Source organism: Neophocaena asiaeorientalis, unplaced genomic scaffold (genome assembly GCF_003031525.2).
Source record: "Neophocaena asiaeorientalis asiaeorientalis breed wild unplaced genomic scaffold, Neophocaena_asiaeorientalis_V1.1 scaffold87, whole genome shotgun sequence".
Taxonomy (NCBI): domain Eukaryota; kingdom Metazoa; phylum Chordata; class Mammalia; order Artiodactyla; family Phocoenidae; genus Neophocaena; species Neophocaena asiaeorientalis.
This window is the reverse complement of record NW_020175432.1, coordinates 2,076,549-2,093,413: the sequence shown is the minus strand read 5'-3', so window position 1 is coordinate 2,093,413 and position 16,865 is coordinate 2,076,549. Positions and strand designations below refer to the sequence as shown.

At 51.1% G+C, this 16,865-nt stretch overlaps 2 protein-coding genes across 3 annotated transcripts in view; one reads left to right on the top strand and one right to left on the bottom strand.

The window, feature by feature from the left end:
• Positions 1–615: 615 nt before the first annotated feature.
• On the top strand, positions 616–7,815 carry TMEM221 (transmembrane protein 221). 2 transcript variants are annotated; one of them, XM_024767608.1, is made up of 4 exons: positions 616–1,139; positions 3,414–3,499; positions 6,346–6,576; positions 7,245–7,815. In XM_024767608.1, the coding sequence occupies exons 1-4, from the start codon at positions 820–822 to the stop codon at positions 7,304–7,306; spliced, it is 699 nt and encodes a 232-aa protein (XP_024623376.1). In that variant the 5' UTR covers positions 616–819; the 3' UTR covers positions 7,307–7,815. The 2 variants fall into 2 exon arrangements, with proteins under 2 accessions (XP_024623376.1, XP_024623375.1); XM_024767607.1 differs by lacking the exon at positions 7,245–7,815 and having other exon boundaries at positions 748–1,139; positions 6,346–6,815.
• Positions 7,816–16,380: 8,565 nt separating this feature from the next.
• Positions 16,381–16,865, bottom strand: part of MVB12A (multivesicular body subunit 12A) — a 3,581-nt gene continuing 3,096 nt past the window's right edge. Inside the window, exon 9 of the mRNA XM_024767418.1 lies at positions 16,381–16,775. Coding sequence (XP_024623186.1) covers positions 16,702–16,775 — 74 coding nt within the window. The 3' untranslated portion in view covers positions 16,381–16,701. The remainder of the gene's footprint in view (positions 16,776–16,865) is intronic.

Sequence of the window (16,865 nt, the reverse complement as noted above, 5' to 3'; positions counted from 1 at the left end):
CACGGGCCCAGCCGCTCCGCGGCACGTGGGATCTTCCCGGACCGGGGCACGAACCCGTAGTCCCCTGCATCGGCAGGCGGACTCTCAACCACTGCGCCACTAGGGAAGCCCCTCTAATGGTTAATTTTATGTCGTGTAAATTTCACCTCAATTTTTAAAACTTAAAAATAAATAAATAATATCCCCCAAAATGTGCCGTGGGAAGAACAAAGGCTAGCAGCGAAGGACAGGTGTGCTGCTTGGGGAGGGGGTGCAGGAGGGCCTCTCTGAGGTGGCTGACGTTTCTGAAAACCTTGAAAGACGGTGAGCAGAGGGGACATTCCAGCCAATTGCCGGATCCACGGATAGAGACCACATATCAGCGCGAATTATTTAAAAATTCGTTCAAGTTTCTTTTCCTTCTTAAAAGACAGCAATGAAACAGGTGCTTGGGGCGGCGGGAGGGGAAAATGGGGCACTTGAATGAGTTTATGGATCTGTGAGGCTCTCTGGATCCCGCCACGGCGCCCTTATCCCACGTGGGACCGCCTCCGCCCCTTCTTCGCCCCGCCCCCCGCAGGCCCCGCCCCTCCAGAACTCTGAGGCCAGGAGCTGTAGCTCACAGAGAAAGAAAAGACTTTGTCTCAAGTTTTCCCAGAGCTTTCTCGTCCTCACCGCGACTGGCATCCCGAGCCCTCTGCGGCCCCGACAATATTCAGAAACCCCCCCTGCGGCCCCGCCCCCTCTGGACCGCCGAGGGCCTCGGACGCCCCTCAACTCCCCTGCCCCCTAAAATCTCTTTGATTCCTCAACTGTCCCATAGGCCCGCAGGACCCCTCCATGGCCAGGTCGTACGGCGGCCGGGTGCTGGCCGCGATGATCCTTTTGGGCATCCCCGCGGCCGTGCTGGCGGCGCTGGGCGCGCAGCTGCTGTTCCAGCTGCAGGCGGGCCGCGCGGAACTTCGAGGACCGCGAATCGACGTGGTGGGCCCGGAGCTGGGCGGCGGCCCTGGGCTGCCGGAGGACGCGGCCGGGGCGCTGCTGCCGCTGGCAGCCGCGCTCGCCGCCCTCGCCCTGGTGCTGGGTCTCACCTGCCTGCTTCTCGCCGCGCTTTGCGGCCACCTGGGCGCCGAGATGGCGCGGGGACCGGGCTCCGGCAGGTAGGAGGACCGGCCCCTCTGCCCGGCTGGGGGCTGGACAAGCCCGGGGGAGCCGCTTCCCTTCTCTGGGCGTCACGTTGGGGGAGAGCTTTCCTTCCTCACTCCCTCCATCCATCTTTCCCTTCCTCCTTTCTTCCATCCCTCCCTCACTCTCTTTCTCCTTCTCTCCATCCATCCCTCCCTCCATCCTATATTTGTTGAAAATTTACAGCAGGTACAACTACAGCTGGGACCCCCTTTTCAAAGATGTGGAAACAGGCTCAGAGAGGGCCTGGGGTCAGTTAGCCCCAGTGTTGATAGCGTTTGTCATTTATGGAACCCTAAGCTCTAGGTGCCCCCCACTTAATGTGGATTAACACAGTGAAGCCCCCTGGGTGGCTGGTGCTGTTATTATCTCCCGTTTTAACAGTGTGTTAAAAAGAGTCTGCTCTCTCTAGGCTGCCAGGATTGGAAGGGAGTGGACTGGATTTGAACTTGAATCTGGTAGAGCCAGAACATGTGCCCTGGCCCTGGGTGGGGTTCCTTGTCAGGCACCTGAGCTCGGGGATACGGGCACTGGACAGGGCGGCTGGTGGGTGCATGTGGAGTGCGGAACCTTCCTTGAGCCAAGGACTTGGCTGTCCCATATCTGAGTGTTTCCTTCCAGGATGCTGGGGGAGGGGAGCTGGGATCCTTGTCCAGGATTCCATGGATTTGAGCAGATGGGAGATTCCACCATTTGATCCCATCCGAACTGTGCACCCTCCATCTGATAGTTCAAGGGGTGCTGAAAAGCATGTGTTCTGTCAGTTGACAAATATGTGTTGGGCACCTGCCGGGGGCTGAGCCGAGCATTTGGTGTTGGCGACCCAGCAGGAACCAGGCGGACCTGGACCCACCTTCATGGGGACACAGATAATGAAGATACAAAACAGATCAGTAATGTCAAATGGTGATGAATGCCGGAAATGGATGAAAATGCGGTGATGTGGTGCAGGAGGACAGGGTGGGGGATGAGATGGGACCATCAGGGGAGGCCTGTGTTGAGACTTGAGGGAGGAAAGGAGGCAGAAGATCTGGGGGACTGTGATCCAGCCAGAGGGAACAGCATGTGCAAAGGCCCTGGAGCAGGAATGAGCTTAGGGCGTTAGAAGGTGATAGAGGTGATTGATGTGGCTGAAGGGTAGATAAGGAAGTTGAGGGCCAGGAAGTGAGAGGTACTGGATTTTTTTTTTTTTTTCCGCATGTGGCATGCATGCTCTTAGTTCCCCAACCAGGGATTGAACTTGCCCCCCGCCCCCTGCAGTGGAAGCATGGAGTCTTAACCACTGGACCACCAAGGAAGTCCAAGAGGTACTGGATTATATAGCACTTCCTGTGCTGTGGTGAAGCCCTTGGGGTTTTGTCTGACTGAGAGTTGTGAGCCAGGAGGGATGTGATCTGACTTAAGTTTGAAAGAACCCACTTAAGTTTGAAAGAACCCACTCTGGCCACTGTGCAGAAAAGGGGTCAGGAGGGGAGTTGGAAGGCAGACCAGGGAGGAGGCCATTTCCATGGTATTGGTGGGAGGTGAGTGATGATGGAAGCTCTCAGAGCTTCCTTTTCCTGATCTCACAGGACTGGAGAAGGGCATGCACCCAGCGGAAGCACTTAGCAAGGGGCTGGGCTAAAAACTAAGTCCTCAATCCATGTCAGCTCTTGGGAATCTCTGTTTCTATTGTCACTGATAACAAGTTAGCCTCAGTTTTCTCACCCCCAAATAAGCTTATGGTCTGTAAAATAATGGAGGTCAGATGTTTAACAAGTGTCTGTACACAATAACTGCTTCATTAGTGTTGGATGTTCGAATGGACTGATGTATATGGAGGGGTTTTGGGGGAGGGGAATGGGATGGATAGTGACTGGATGGATGAATGGACAGATGGTTGGTTTGCTCGATGGATGGTGACTGGGAGATAGACGATGGATGGATGGGTGGGTGGGGGTTGGATGGATGGATGGCTGGATGGCAGGTGACAAATGGATGAATGGATAATGATGGATGTTTAAATAAATGGCTGGATGGATGAATAAATCATGGTTAAATGGATGGATGGCTGTATGGTTGAATAATTGATGGGGATGGATGGATGGTAAAGGATGAATGAGTGGGGGGATAGATGAGTGGATGGTTAGGTCCTCACATAGACCTCCAGTTCCCCAAAGCTGGACCACTCCCCCTACCTCTCCTCCCGAGCCTTATGCCACCAGCTCTGCCTCCTGAGCCCATTTTCTTCCTGCCCCCCTCCCTGCCAGGTCTGACTGGTTTCTCTATGACTGCCGCCTCCTCAGACATGTGGCCCTCGGCCTCTTCTGTTGTGGGGTCTCCGTCTACTTAGCAGGTACGTGCTCAGGATAGAACATGGGGTATAGGGCCCTGGGTTGTGGTGACCGGGGGTAATAGCCCCACAACTGGGGTCAGCTCCAGAGGCAGCCTGCCTGGTTCACTCTTGGCTCCTACACTTTAGCCCATGGCTGGCATCTGATCCCAGTGGGGATTCCATAAATGGCAGCTGTCTTCAGAACACCTCTGATCCATCAGTTTTCTACATTTGGTTTGAATAAAAGTTTCCAAGTCCTTGGTGGTTTCTGGAGATAGCGTTTCACAGGTTGGCCTTAGCAAAAACTGTTTTGGTCACAAATATCTGAATCCAGCTCAAGAAGGGCTTAAGAAAAAAAAAAGTACGCTTCATAAACCAGAAATGCAATTCTAAATCCCAACACATGAAGCAGAGTAAAAACTAATAACCTGAGTGCCAGAGGGACACACCGCACTGTCTTTCCTTCCCCGACTTATAACTTTTCTTTGATCAACATTCTCTCCCCCACACATGCTGGTAAAGGAATCCAATCATCACCTTTCTTAAAGAGACTCCTGACATCTTATATTTTGTTCTAATCTTGAAAAATATGTTGCTGGTGCTGGAGACTCAGCGCTGAATCATACATAGATCCTTGGCAGCCTTATAAACAACCTGTTTCACTGGAAGAAAAACAAATCAGCTGACTGAAAAACAAGGGATTTGCTATTACTGTTTTTCCTTAGTACCATAATAGAGAAATAGAAGTTTACAAGATATATTTAAAAGATTTATTCATGAGATATGAGCCTAGGGGTCATTGTGGGAATTTGTATGTACAGCGCAGCGAACTCTGCATAACTCTTGTTGTTTGACTTCATAAAATGCTCTGGATTTTATTAAGTGTGGAACTTCCCTGGCGATCCAATGGTTAAGACTCTGCGCTTCCACTGCACGGGGCGTGGGTTCATCCCTGGTCAGGGAACTAAGAACTAAGATCCCACGTGCCACGTGGCCAAAAACAAAACAAACAAAAACAAACAAAAATGCTCTGGATGTGTGTTTTTTAAAAAGGAGAGTGGATGGAGTGACTCGTGTATCTGAAAAGATCAGGGGTTATTGGCCTCAGCTGTGGCTGGATCCCCGCACTCCAATGAGGTCTTCAGAAATGCTTCTCACTTCATCTCATCACCTGCCGTGCCCTGAGAAAGAGGCCTGTCTCTGTAAGAGCTTTCAACACAATACCTATGACCTCAAGCCTTTTCATAAGCCAACAAAAATGTTGGAGACTTGGAGAATAAAATATTCTTATTCTAAAATACAAGAAAATTCACAAAGGGCAAACAAAGGTAACTATGTCAGCCTCATTAAGCATTAAATTAAGAATTTGTTCAGCTCCCATTTAGATTCTTTTTGAGGATAGGTGACCTCACTCAGCAAGAATTCCTGAGCATGTCCAGCCAATCATTCATTCATTGCTAACCAGAGCCAAAATAATAGTTATAAAGATCTTTCAAAAAAAGAAAAAAATGTTTAGGTAAAAAATTTTAGAGCAGGGACTTCCCTGGTGGTCCAGTGGCTAAGACTCCACGCTCCCAATGCAGGGGGCCTGGGTTCAATCCCTGGTCAGGGAATTAGATCCCACATGCTGCAACTAAGAGTTCGCATGCCGCAACTAAGACCCAGAACAGCCAAATAAATACATAAATAAAAATATTTTTAAAAAATGTTTAGAGCAAAAAAAGTCCTTGGCCTCGCCTTAATATGTCAGACATGATGCATTGTGGCATCTTCAAAAGCAAGAGTACAGAGCTGGAGAAAGCATTAAAACAGCCCACAAAGTGCCAAGAAGTCCTTCAGCACTGGGCTTCTCTTCTACCAATTCCCTAATGGCTGCAGTTAGAAAATAACCCTGTCCTCATAGGCCAAGCAAAGGTCCCAGGGCTGACTCTGATTGGCTGAGCTTGGGTCATGTGATAGCCATGCACCAATCACTATAATCAGGGGAAGCAGTGCTCTGATTGGCCTAGAACCATACATGTCACTGATGCCAGAGTGGTGGGTCAGTCCTTCTAGACCAGTGACCAGGGTAGGGGTAGGGACTGGACCAGCACTTCTCAATGGGAACTGATTCTGCCCCTGAGGGAACATTTGGCAATCAACATCTAGAGACATTTTTGGTTGTCACGATAGGGCAGGGGGAGCGTACTACTGGTGTCTGGTGGATAGAAGTTGCTAAATGTCCTGCAATGCACAGGACAGTCCCCACCAAAAAGAATGGTGGTGCCAAATGGACATCGGACAGGGCAATAGAGAACCAGTACAGGTCCTCAAGGCCAGGTCGTCAACTGTCTTTTTTGTTTTTTAAGATTTACTTTTATTTATTTATTTTGGCTGCTCCAGTTCTTAGTTGTGGCACGTGGGATCTTTTTAGTTGCGGCATGCGGGATTTTTAGTTGCTGCTCTTTAGTTGTGGCATGCATGTGGGATCTAGTTCCCTGACCAGGGGTGCAACCCAGGTCCTCTGCATTGGGAGGGCGGAGTCTTACCCACTGGACCACCAGGGAAGTCCCCGCCAACTGTCTTGTTGTTCAGATCAGCAAACTGAGGCCAGAGAGGGACTGTGATTCACTCAAGGTCAATCACAGGGATTCAGAAAGCCTGAGATCTGAGTTGTTTCAATCGTGGTAAAGTACACATAACACACAATTTACCATTTTATAGTAAAACAGATGTGATGATGATGTATTTGTCGGGTGTGAAAGGGTTAGATGAGTTCGTCTATGTGCCTATCATAATGTACAATTTTCTATAACTGCTCTCCATTTGGGGGAGCTCTCCCAGGGGTTGGAGAACAAACGTTGAATAAGAGCCGTTTCCTTCCCCAGCACTATCCATCTACGCCCTGCTTCTCTTCGAGATCGAGACGGGTGCAGCAGCTGCCTCCATCCTTGGCTTGGGTGCTCTGGTCCTGGTGGCGGCGCTGACCCACACTCTACTCCGGGCCGCCCGGGCCACCCGCCGTGGCCTCCATGAGCTGTCCCCACCGCACTTTGAAGACGACCCTGTCTGCCCTGCTGAAGTCTCCAAGGCCAGCTCCAGGGCTCAGCCCCAGCAGGGTACCCATCACTGGACCCCCTACTCATCCTGCCCAAAACCTGGGGACTCCCTCAGATCCATGGTTACTGCCACAACACCTGCAGCCATAGGGGGAGGCCGGGAGGGCAGCCTGCCTGCATTCCGCATGCACCGGACACTGTCTGCCAGTGAGGGGCACTGGGAAGAGGTCACGCATGAGATGCGCAGCATCCTGAGCCACAGGCCAGGGGGTTCAGGGAAGGACTCCACTCTGGTGTGAGCCCAAAGATCAAGGATAGAGACCTAGTGTCAGGCAGCAGGAAGAGGACTCTTGTAGAGATAGCTCCAGGCTCAACCACAGTAGCAGTATAACTTGATTTCTCTCTCAGTTCACAGCATCCCTGACGTGTGTCCTCAAGGTTGCCTCATGGCACAAAAAGGCTGCCAGGGCTCCAACCTTTACCTTTACCTCACTCAGAGAGAAAGGCAGAGGGCCAGGACTTCTCAGGAGATTTTGGAAGTTTTCCTGGGAGGCCTTGGGACACTTCTGCTTATACCCCATTGGCCAGAACAGAGTCATGTGGCCACGCTTCAACACAGATGAGACAAGGAAATGTAGCTGCCCAGAATGAATAAGATTCTGGTATAGGCAGGAGGGGAGGGGAGAGCTCAGGCAGCATGTCTCTAAACATCTCCGTCCATTTTACAGATGAGGAAACCGAGGCCCAGAGAGGGGCAGTGACTCACCAAGGGTCCCACGGCCAGTATTGAGCATCAGAGCCAGGATTCGAACCCAGGTCCTGTAACCCCCATGCTGCTGATAGTGCAAGTCTCAGACTCTGCGACTCCTTCCGGGCTGTGAGCGTTTGAAACCTGTGTGTGCGGAGCTCAGAGCAGCCCAGGGCCATGGACGCACCTGGAGGCCTGGACCCAGACTCCTGGCTGTGGGCCTGTGGCTGAGGGCTTCACCGCTCTGTGTCTCAGTTTCCTGGTCTGTAAAATGGGAATGGAAGCGGTCCCTCTTCCTAAGGCTCCCGTGAGACTCCGTGTGAGCCATTCCAGGGGCCTGTGCGTAGCAGGTCCTCAAGGCGTGTCAACCTGTGCTTCTGTCAGTCGGGGTGCCTGGTAGCAGGAAAAGGTGGGTTGATGGCCAGTTTCTGGGACTCTTGGAACTGACAGGGCTTGGAGTGGATAACTCAGAGCCTCAGGGGGTCTCCGGAGGCCCTGGCCCCACCCCTGTCCTGCACAACCTGAAAATAAACTCCATGTCACTATTTCCATGTCATCTGAGCCATATCCAAACATGCTGCGTGGCCAAGTGCAGACCCAGGATGAGGGGTGGAGTGAAAGGAGTGGGGGTAGAAAGGGCAGGAGTCAGGGGACAGAGAGTGTGCCCCTTGTAGAGCCAAGTCTGGGGCCCATGCCCCACAAATCTTCATGCATATACGTTTCACAGGGTGTGGGGATGGCCTGGTCCCTGCCCCAACCCCAAATGGACAAATGTCCCCAGAAGTCTCCCAACCCGTCCCTTCCTGGGCCGCACAGGGACTCAGGGGTGGAGGAAGCTCAGCCACACAGTGGCTTGAAGTCCCCCAGGACCCATCTCCGTGGGCAGAGAGGTGGCAGCACCCAGCAGGGAAGCTGGTCCCCAAACCTGACCTTGGGTAAGGATTCTGATGATCAAGTACAGAGTTGGGTGCCCCATTGGCTTGGATCACCTCCTTCCTGAGCCCCTGGGAGGCTGTACAGACCTCCTCCTCCCATATGGCACCTGTCACAGGGGGTGCCCAGGAAGCATAGGCTCTCGGTGAGCATGAAAATATCATTGAAGAGGATCGAGTCAGAATGAATGTAGTGTCACATGCCTAGTACTGCAGACACACACCAGGCACTTCCAGCTTTAGTTAATCCTTAGGACAACCCCACTCACAGATGGGCAAACTGAGGCCAGAAAAGCAAGGTCACTCATGTGAGAACACACAGCGGTGGTGATGGCTGGAACCCCATAACCCTGTCGTGTAGGACACCAGGACATAGCTAGCGCCCGGGAAACACTGGAGACTCCAGTTTCTGAGAACTCTCTGGAATGGGGGAGGCCCTGGGGACTCTGAGGGTGGGCAAGAGAGTTGAGGAGGAAGGACCCAAGCTGGCTGTGTGTGAGGAGTACCTGGTGGACTGGTCAGGAGAATTAGAAGCTAGACCTCTAGGCCTAATCTTCAAGGCCAGGACTAGAGTGCGGGTACAAAATTTAAGGAGGCTCTAAAGAACTGAAAACAAGGGTTCAGACAAATCCTTGTACACGTGCATTCATAGCAGCGCTAGTCACAATCACCACAAGGTGGAAACAACCCAAATGTCCATCAATAGATGAATGAATAAACATAAAGTGATCCATCCATACAGTGGAATATTACTCAGCCATAAAAGGAAGGAAGCTCTGACACATGCTACAGCATGGATGAACCCTGAAAACATCATGCTGATTGAAAGAAGCCAGACACAAAGGCCAATGATCACATTGATATGAAATGTCCAGAACAGGAAAATCTATAGAGATATAAAGTAGATTAGTGGTTGCCAGGGGCTGGGGGAGGGGGAATGGGGAGTAATGGCTAATAGGGATGACGTTTCCTTTGGGGTGATGGAAATGTTCTGGAACTAGATAGAGGTGATGGTTGCACATCGTCCGTGCGCTAAATGCCACTGAACTGTACATTTTTAATTGGTGAATTTCATGTTATGTGAATTTCACCTCAACTTAAAAAAAAAAAAAGAAAATTTAAGGAGGCACTCACTCTCAGGTTCCTTCACGTGCAGGTGGGCCCCAAGTTTGAAGCGAGCACCTCCTTAAATGTGGGCCCTACGTGCTCACTAGCCTCATCCCAGTCTGATCTCTGCGCGTCCTCCTGGGACCAAGAACTGGAGCCTTGGAAAGTCTGCAAGGTTACAACGTGGGAGGCTGGCTGGAAACGCTGCCCACAGTCCCTGCTGAAACCTGGCCCTGTTGTCAACACCGCCCTGGATGGGGTGCTGAGCACCTTCGTATTTTGATCAGAATCTGGCGAGCAGGGAAGAGGCTGGTCCTAGGGCTGGAGCCAAACGCTCTGGTTGCTCCCTGTCCTGGGCACCTGATGAGGGTTTTGTGTTCCAAGAGCCAGCTTGGACAGACCTGGCTCAGGGAGCAGTCATGCGACCTGCACTTCAGTTCCTTTCTTTATAAAATAGGGCTAATCCCCCAATCCCATCATAGTACAGCTGTGAGGACCAAATCGGAGAGTATCAATGACTCCGTTAGCTCCACGGGCCTCACCGACATAAGTAGCTGTCGGCATCCTGGTACATTTTGAGGTGTAGACACATCTGTTAAAGATGCTGCCTTGGGGACTTCCCTCGTGGTCCAGTGGTTAAGAATGCGCTTTCCAATGCAGGGGACCCAGGTTTGATCCCTGGTCGGGGAACTACGATCCCATATGCCGTGGGGCAACTAAGCCCATGCGCCATAACTACTGAGCCCGCACGCTGCAACGAAGAGCCCGTGCACTGCAACGAAAAGATCCCGCATGCCACAACTAAGACCCGACACAACCTAATTAATTAATTAATTATAAAAAAGATGTTGCCTTGGTTTAGGGTCATCAGAACCAAAGGCTGAGATGATTGCCAAGATGTGGTTTACCTGGGAAGTGACCCCAGGAAGCCCCGGAACCCTGCAGGGGGCGCCAATGGGCAGATGGCGCTAAGGGCAACGGGGGCTCGATCCCCCTGGGCACCCCAGGGAGACAGTATAGAGCACACATGGCAGTCGGTCCCAGCCCAGGGGTGAGGGGGCTGGGATATTTATCCTCCTATTTCCATCAGGCATTAGCTGAGAGCTGTTCCCAGAGGGACTGACCCCTCACACTTCTAGCCTTCCCTGTGCACCAGCTAGACACGCTCCTCTGGTCACAGGAGGCCCCAGGCAGGGTCACAGGTACTTGCTGTGGAGGGGAGGGAGGCACAGATAGCATCTGCTCCAGCTTTGTGGCATTTTTGCAACAGCAGGCATAAATGGGATATTGAAAGCACTTAACTGTGCTATTTGTGGTTGAGAAGAGCTGTTGGTTTTTGGAGGCCCACCATGTGCCAAAACCCTGCCTAACTCACACAAGGGTCACCACTGTTGCCCCCTCATCACACCCACTGGTCTCCCACCTTTACTTCTGCAGGTAAAATCTTCTGAAAGTGGCAGATGGAGTTGGGGTCCTCTGTGCTGGTGACATTTAGAACAGAAGGTCAGATGCCACCTTGAGGGAGATTGCTCAGAGCAAACAAGGGGTCCGTTTCCCCCAGAGAACACTTTATTAAAAACACTTTAAGGGCTTCCCTGGTGGCACAGTGGTTAAGAATCCACCTGCCAGTGCAGGGGACACGGGTTCAAGCCCTGGTCTGGGAAGATTCCACATGCCGCGGAGCAACTAAGCCCGTGCCCCACGACCACTGAACCTGTGCTCTACAGCCCGCGAGCCACAACTACCGAGCCCGCGTGTCACAACTACTGAAGCCTGCCTGCTCTAGGGCCTGTGCTCCACCACAAAGAGAAGCCACTGCAATGAGAAGCCTGCGCACCGCAACGAACAGTAGCCCCCACTCGCCACAACCAGAGAAAGCCCATGCGCAGCAACGAAGACCTGATGCAGCCAGATATAAATAAATAAATTAAAAAAAAGAAAAAAAAAATGATTCAACCAGGGTAGGATCTGCTTTCAAGTTCACTTTGTGGTTGTTGGCAGGATTCAATTCCCTATGAGCTGTGGAACTTAAGTCCTTGGTGCCTTGCTGGCTGTTGGCCAGAGGCTGCCCTCAGTTCCGTGACACGTGGGCCTCTTTATAGGGCAGTGTACATCATTGTAGCCAACCAGAGAGAGTCTGCAACAAGATGGAGATCTTGTATTTTAAACCTACTCACAGAAGTGAAGTCCCATCACCCTTACTGTATTCCACTGGTTAGAGGTGAGTCTACACTAGATCCAGCCTGCGCTCAAGTGGAGGATCAGACAGGCCTGAACACCAGGACACCAAGACAAAAGGTTCCAAAGGGAACCATCTCGCAAACTACTTAATGTCTTGTAAATTCTCTGTGGGCTCTTCCCAGTGACAAATAAAAAGGGCAGGTGGATAAGGAAGATGAGAAAGGGGTGTTTTCTATACAGCATGGGTCAGCTTTTTCAGTTCAGATTTCTAAGCTGGCAAGAGTGTACATGATAGCTAAGAAATTCAAACTGGTGAGACAAATGGCCAAAATTAACAAAACTGACAATGCCAAGTGTTGGTGAAGACATGGAGCCACTGGAACTCTTATTTGCTGTGGGTGGGAGGGTAAATTGGTGCAACAGTCTTAGAAGTCTGCTTGGCCGTATCTGCTTAAGCTGAAGATAGGCCTCCCTTACCACTTAGAATTTCCACTCAGGGTATTTACCCAACAAGAATGAGTGTGTATTCATCAATCAGGCTCCCTGACTTCAGACGATACTACAAAGCCACAGTAATCAAGACAGTATGGTACTGGCACAAAAACAGAGATGTAGATCAATGGAACAGGATAGAAAGCCCAGAGATAAACCCACACACATATGGTCACCTTATCTTTGATAAAGGAGGCAAGAATATACAGTGGAGAAAAGACAGCCCTTCAATAAGTGGTGCTGGGAAAACTGGGCAGCTCCATGTAAAAGAATGAAATTAGAACACTCCCTAACACCATACACAAAAATAAACTCAAAATGGATTAAAGACCTAAATGTAAGGCCAGACACTATCAAACTCTAAGAGGAAAACATAGGCAGAACACTCTATGACATAAATGACAGCAAGATCCTTTTTGACCCCCCTCCTAGAGAAATGGAAATAAAAACAAAAATAAACAAATGGGACCTAATGAAACTTCAAAGCCTTTGCACAGCAAAGGAAACCATAAACAAGACCAAAAGACAGCCCTCAGAATGGGAGAAAATATTTGCAAATGAAGCAACTGACAAAGGATTAATCTCCAAAATTTACAAGCAGCTCATGCAGCTCAATATCAAAAAAACAAACAACCCAATCCAAAATTGGGCAATCCAATTTTGGGCAAATTGGGCAGAAGACCTAAATAGACACTTCTCCAAAGAAGATATACAGACTGCCAACAAACACATGAAAGAATGCTCAACATCATTAATCATTAGAGAAAGGCAAATCAAAAATACAATGAGATATCATCACACACAGGTCAGAATGGCCACCATCAAAAAATCTACTAACAATAAATGCTGGAGAGGGTGTGGAGAAAAGGGAACCCTCTTGCACTGTTGGTGGGAATGTAAATTGGTACAGCCACTGTGGAGAACAGTATGGAGGTTCCTTATAAAACTAAAAATAGAACTACCATATGACCCAGCAATCCCACTACTGGGCATATTTTTTTGATCATGAAGAACCTAGGGGCAAGATGGGAATAAATACGCAGACCTACTAGAGAATGGACTTGAGGATACGGGGAAAGGGAAGGGTAAGCTGGGGCAAAGTGAGAGACTGGCATGGACATATATATACTACCAAACGTAAAATAGATAGCTAGTGGGAAGCAGTCGCATAGCACAGGGAAATCAGCTCGGTGCTTTGTGACCACCTAGAGGGGTGGGATAGGGAGGGTGGGAGGGAGGGAGACGCAAGAGGGAAGAGATTTGGGGATATATGTATATGTATAACTGATTCCCTTTGTTATGAAGCAGAAACTAACACACCATTGTAAAGCAATTATACTCCAATAAAGATGTTAAAAATATGTATATATGACTAGTAAGAATCAAAAAAAATGAGTGTGTATTCATCAAAAGACATGTACAAGAGTACTCAGAGCAATTTCTTTCAATGGCCAAGAACTAGGGACAATCCAAATGTCCATCAACAGATGAACAGACTGTGGTACGTCCATACAATGGAATACTACTCAGCAATTAACAAGAGGGAATTACTGATTCAGGCAACACAGATGAGTGTCTCAGACCTAATAGTGAATATAATTAGCCAGGCTCAGAAGAGAAGAGGACTCGTTTGGGCAGTGTGCTTAGATCAAGTTCAAGAACAGGCAGAATGGAATTCCCTGGTGGTTCAGTGGTTAGGACTCAGCACTTTCACTGCCAGTGGCCCAAGTTCAATCTCTGGTCGGGGAACTAAGATCCCGCAAGTCAAGCAGCATGGCAAAAAAACAAAACCAAAACAAACAAACAAAAAAATAGGCAGGATGAATGATGGGGTAGAAGCCAGCAGCTTTGGGGGTTTGGGTGGGAGGGTGTCCAAGGGGATGCTCAAGACTGGCACAGATTGTTCCTCTGATTTGGGGGTGGAGAGAGCAGTAGGGGCCACACCTGGGCTCTGGAACACTTGAATACAAGAAGTGTGGGGTATGCCACTAGTAGAAGCCACTAGGACTTGCATCTTCCATTCACTCTGCATGGACATTGGGCTGCAGAAGCCTTCCAGCTGAGAAGAACTTTGAGAGCCAGGAAGAGTTTTTGCAACAGTCAGCAGAGGCAGCGGAGAGACACAGCCCCACAAGAGTTCTCCCTCAGAACTACCAAATGAGGTGAGGACCATTGAGATTCCCATTGTAAAGATGAACAAACTGAGGTATAGAGAGGTTAAGCCACTGCTCAGGGTCACCAGCTAGTGAGCATTGGAGCTAGGACCACATCTCCCCAGAAATGTCCCTCTCAGTCCCCAGGCCCCTGCGATGCCCGGGTCTCAGCACCTCAGAGCCGGCTAAAGGGAGAAGGATAAGTCTTCCTCTTCTTCTCCCTTCCCTGTAGCCCAAGAGGATGTAAGCTTAGTTGGAGCTGTGAGGATTGATGTGGCCCAAGTCAGGAGCTGGGGGCTAAGGGGAGAGGCTCCATCGGGACTTTCCGGCCCCTTTGTGAGGCTGTTCCCAGGCCCTGTTGCACTCAAGAGGATTGGGATTTTGCAGAGTGAGTGACCTGGCAATGATGGTTGATCCAGTCGGACCCAAGGCCAGTATGGGTCGTCCGGGGGCCCCTGGTCACACACAGATGCCCTGGAAAGTGATCTGGGGCTGGTTTCGGGGTGGCCAAGATCACAACCAGAGAGAACAAACAGGCTTTGCTTCCCAGCTGGATCGGATTCCATGGCCGGCGCCAGAGCAACCTGGGTGGGACCTGGCAGGTGCTGGCTACGCCCAGAGTGGAGAGATCCGGGGAGATATCTTAGCATCAGAGGCCTAGTTTTTCCAAGGCAGCTGAAGTGGGGGGTGGGGAGGGGGTACCGTCTCCCCCCACCCTCCCCTCCAGGATAGTTCACTGTCTCCGCCCTCAGACTCCCAGGGCAGAGGACTCTTTTCCCTCAGATCCCTGTGCAGAGCAGTATCTCCCCCTTCAGGTCCCCAGGCCAGTGTCGTTAGACACAAGTGCCCGGGTGGGTGGCACATCCCCTTGGGACCCCGTGTGACCCCTTCTGGCCAGTGAGCTGTGAGCAGAACTTTGACAAGGCACTTCCAGGCCAGAGCACTTAAGTGACAGCTTGAGATCCTTGCAACTACGACGAGCAGCCTGTTGCCGCCCTGCCATGGGCACGTGATGTGGGTGAGAAATAAGCCTTAGCCTTCCTACGCTGCAGAGATCTGGGGAATGTTCCTGACCTGGGCCACCCTGACACTATGGGTACCTGGGGAAGAGAGAGCAGAAAAGGAAGCACATGCGTGGGAGAGACAGTGTGAGCCCTGGGGTGGTTCGTTTCACAAATAGTTTGTGGAGTCCGTATTCGCCGATTCTCCTACTGGCTCAAATCTGTGACCCCCAGATCGATACTCACAGTGCTTTTGTGGCTATTGGTGGACACGCACAGTGCCGGAAAAAATTTGAGTCCTCAGAGGTGCATGTTCCCAGCTGTGGTAGGACAAGGCGATGTCCTGCCTTCCTGTTCCAGCTCTGACCGTAAACAGGCATCCTTCTTGAGGTCTAGCCAGTGGCCCATTTTGCATTTTTGTGCTTTTTCATTGGTGAGTTTTGCTGTTTGCAAAGGCCCCCAAGTGTAGTGCTGAAGAGCTATCTAGTGTCCCCAGGTGCAAGAAGGCTGGGATGTGCCTCCGGGAGCAAATACTCTCCGATGAGCTTTGTTCAGACGTGAGTTCTAGGGCTGGTGGCCGTGAGTTCACCGTTAACAAATCGGCAGCATGTATATTAAACAAGGTGCCTTGAAATGCACAGAAAACAAGGTTATGTATTGATTACTTGACCAAAATGTGACTAGTGGCTTACAAAAACCTACCTGTATCTCCCCGAGGAATACAGTATTTCCTAATTCAGTTTTCACGCGACTTTACAGGAGGTAACTACCGCAATTCATGCGTATCCACCGTTTGTGTCTACCACACAGCGGAGGAAAAGGGACGCACAGAACAGCTTGGTGGTTAAGAGAGCAGGCTCTGGGTTGGAATCCCAGCTGTGAATTTAGCCGCCTCCTGCTTCGGTTTTCCTATCTGTGAAATGGCCACGCAACCAGGGCTTCCCACTGAGCCGGGGGAGGACTAAATGAGATACTGTACATCAGGTGTTGGTGAGAAGGTCCTCGAAGTATAAATGGTAGCTGTTACTAGTATTACTGTTACGCGCAATGATGGAGGGGCGGGACCCGGTCCCCTCTGTGATTTGGAATCCCGGCTCAGGCACTCGCTGAGCCTCAGTTTCTCCCTCTGTAGAATGGGAGTGGTGGCAGCGCCCCCTGCCCTCCAGGATTTCACCCGCTTGCTGGGTGTGCGTCCGTCCCTGGCTCCTGCGAGCCACAGAGACCCACAGTCAGAATGGAGACTACAGACGGCCCGGACAGCGTGGTGTTTTATTTCCTGGAGGGAGGACGCCCGCGTGGCCTCCAGGCACCAGCGAGTTTTGACACAAATGACTTGAAGGCACTGGTTTCCGTCCAGCCCCTACCCCTTGCCTTGCCCATCAGGGCCCGGGGGGCAGGAGACCCATCACCAAGCAGACCGCTCCCGGCCCCTCCTCCAGGGCTGCTGCTCCGCTGGGTGGCTGAGGGTCCATAATGCCTTGCGCTGCCAAGGCTCCCAAGATTCAATGCGGTGGGCAGCTGCCCGCCCGGGGCTGTCAGGCAGGGGACTCTTCCCTGGGGCCGGTGAGGGGCTAAGAGACGCTAGGGGGCAGGCGGGCAGCTGCCGTCTTCTCCACCACGAAGCCGTAGTTGTACTGGGGGGTGGGGAGTGGGGTGAGCGGAGAGCACAGAGTGAAGGAGGAGCCACTGGGGTGCCAGAGAAATGGTGGGGCATGGGGATCTGGAGACCTGGAGT

Coding starts and splice junctions, on each gene's coding strand:
- TMEM221 (XM_024767607.1), top strand. CDS start 820: ATGGCCAGGTCGTACGGCGGCCGGGTGCTGGCCGCGATGATCCTTTTG. Junction 1,140..3,413: donor CGGGGACCGGGCTCCGGCAG/GTAGGAGGACCG, acceptor CCTCCCTGCCAG/GTCTGACTGGTTTCTCTATG. Junction 3,500..6,345: donor GGTCTCCGTCTACTTAGCAG/GTACGTGCTCAG, acceptor TTCCTTCCCCAG/CACTATCCATCTACGCCCTG.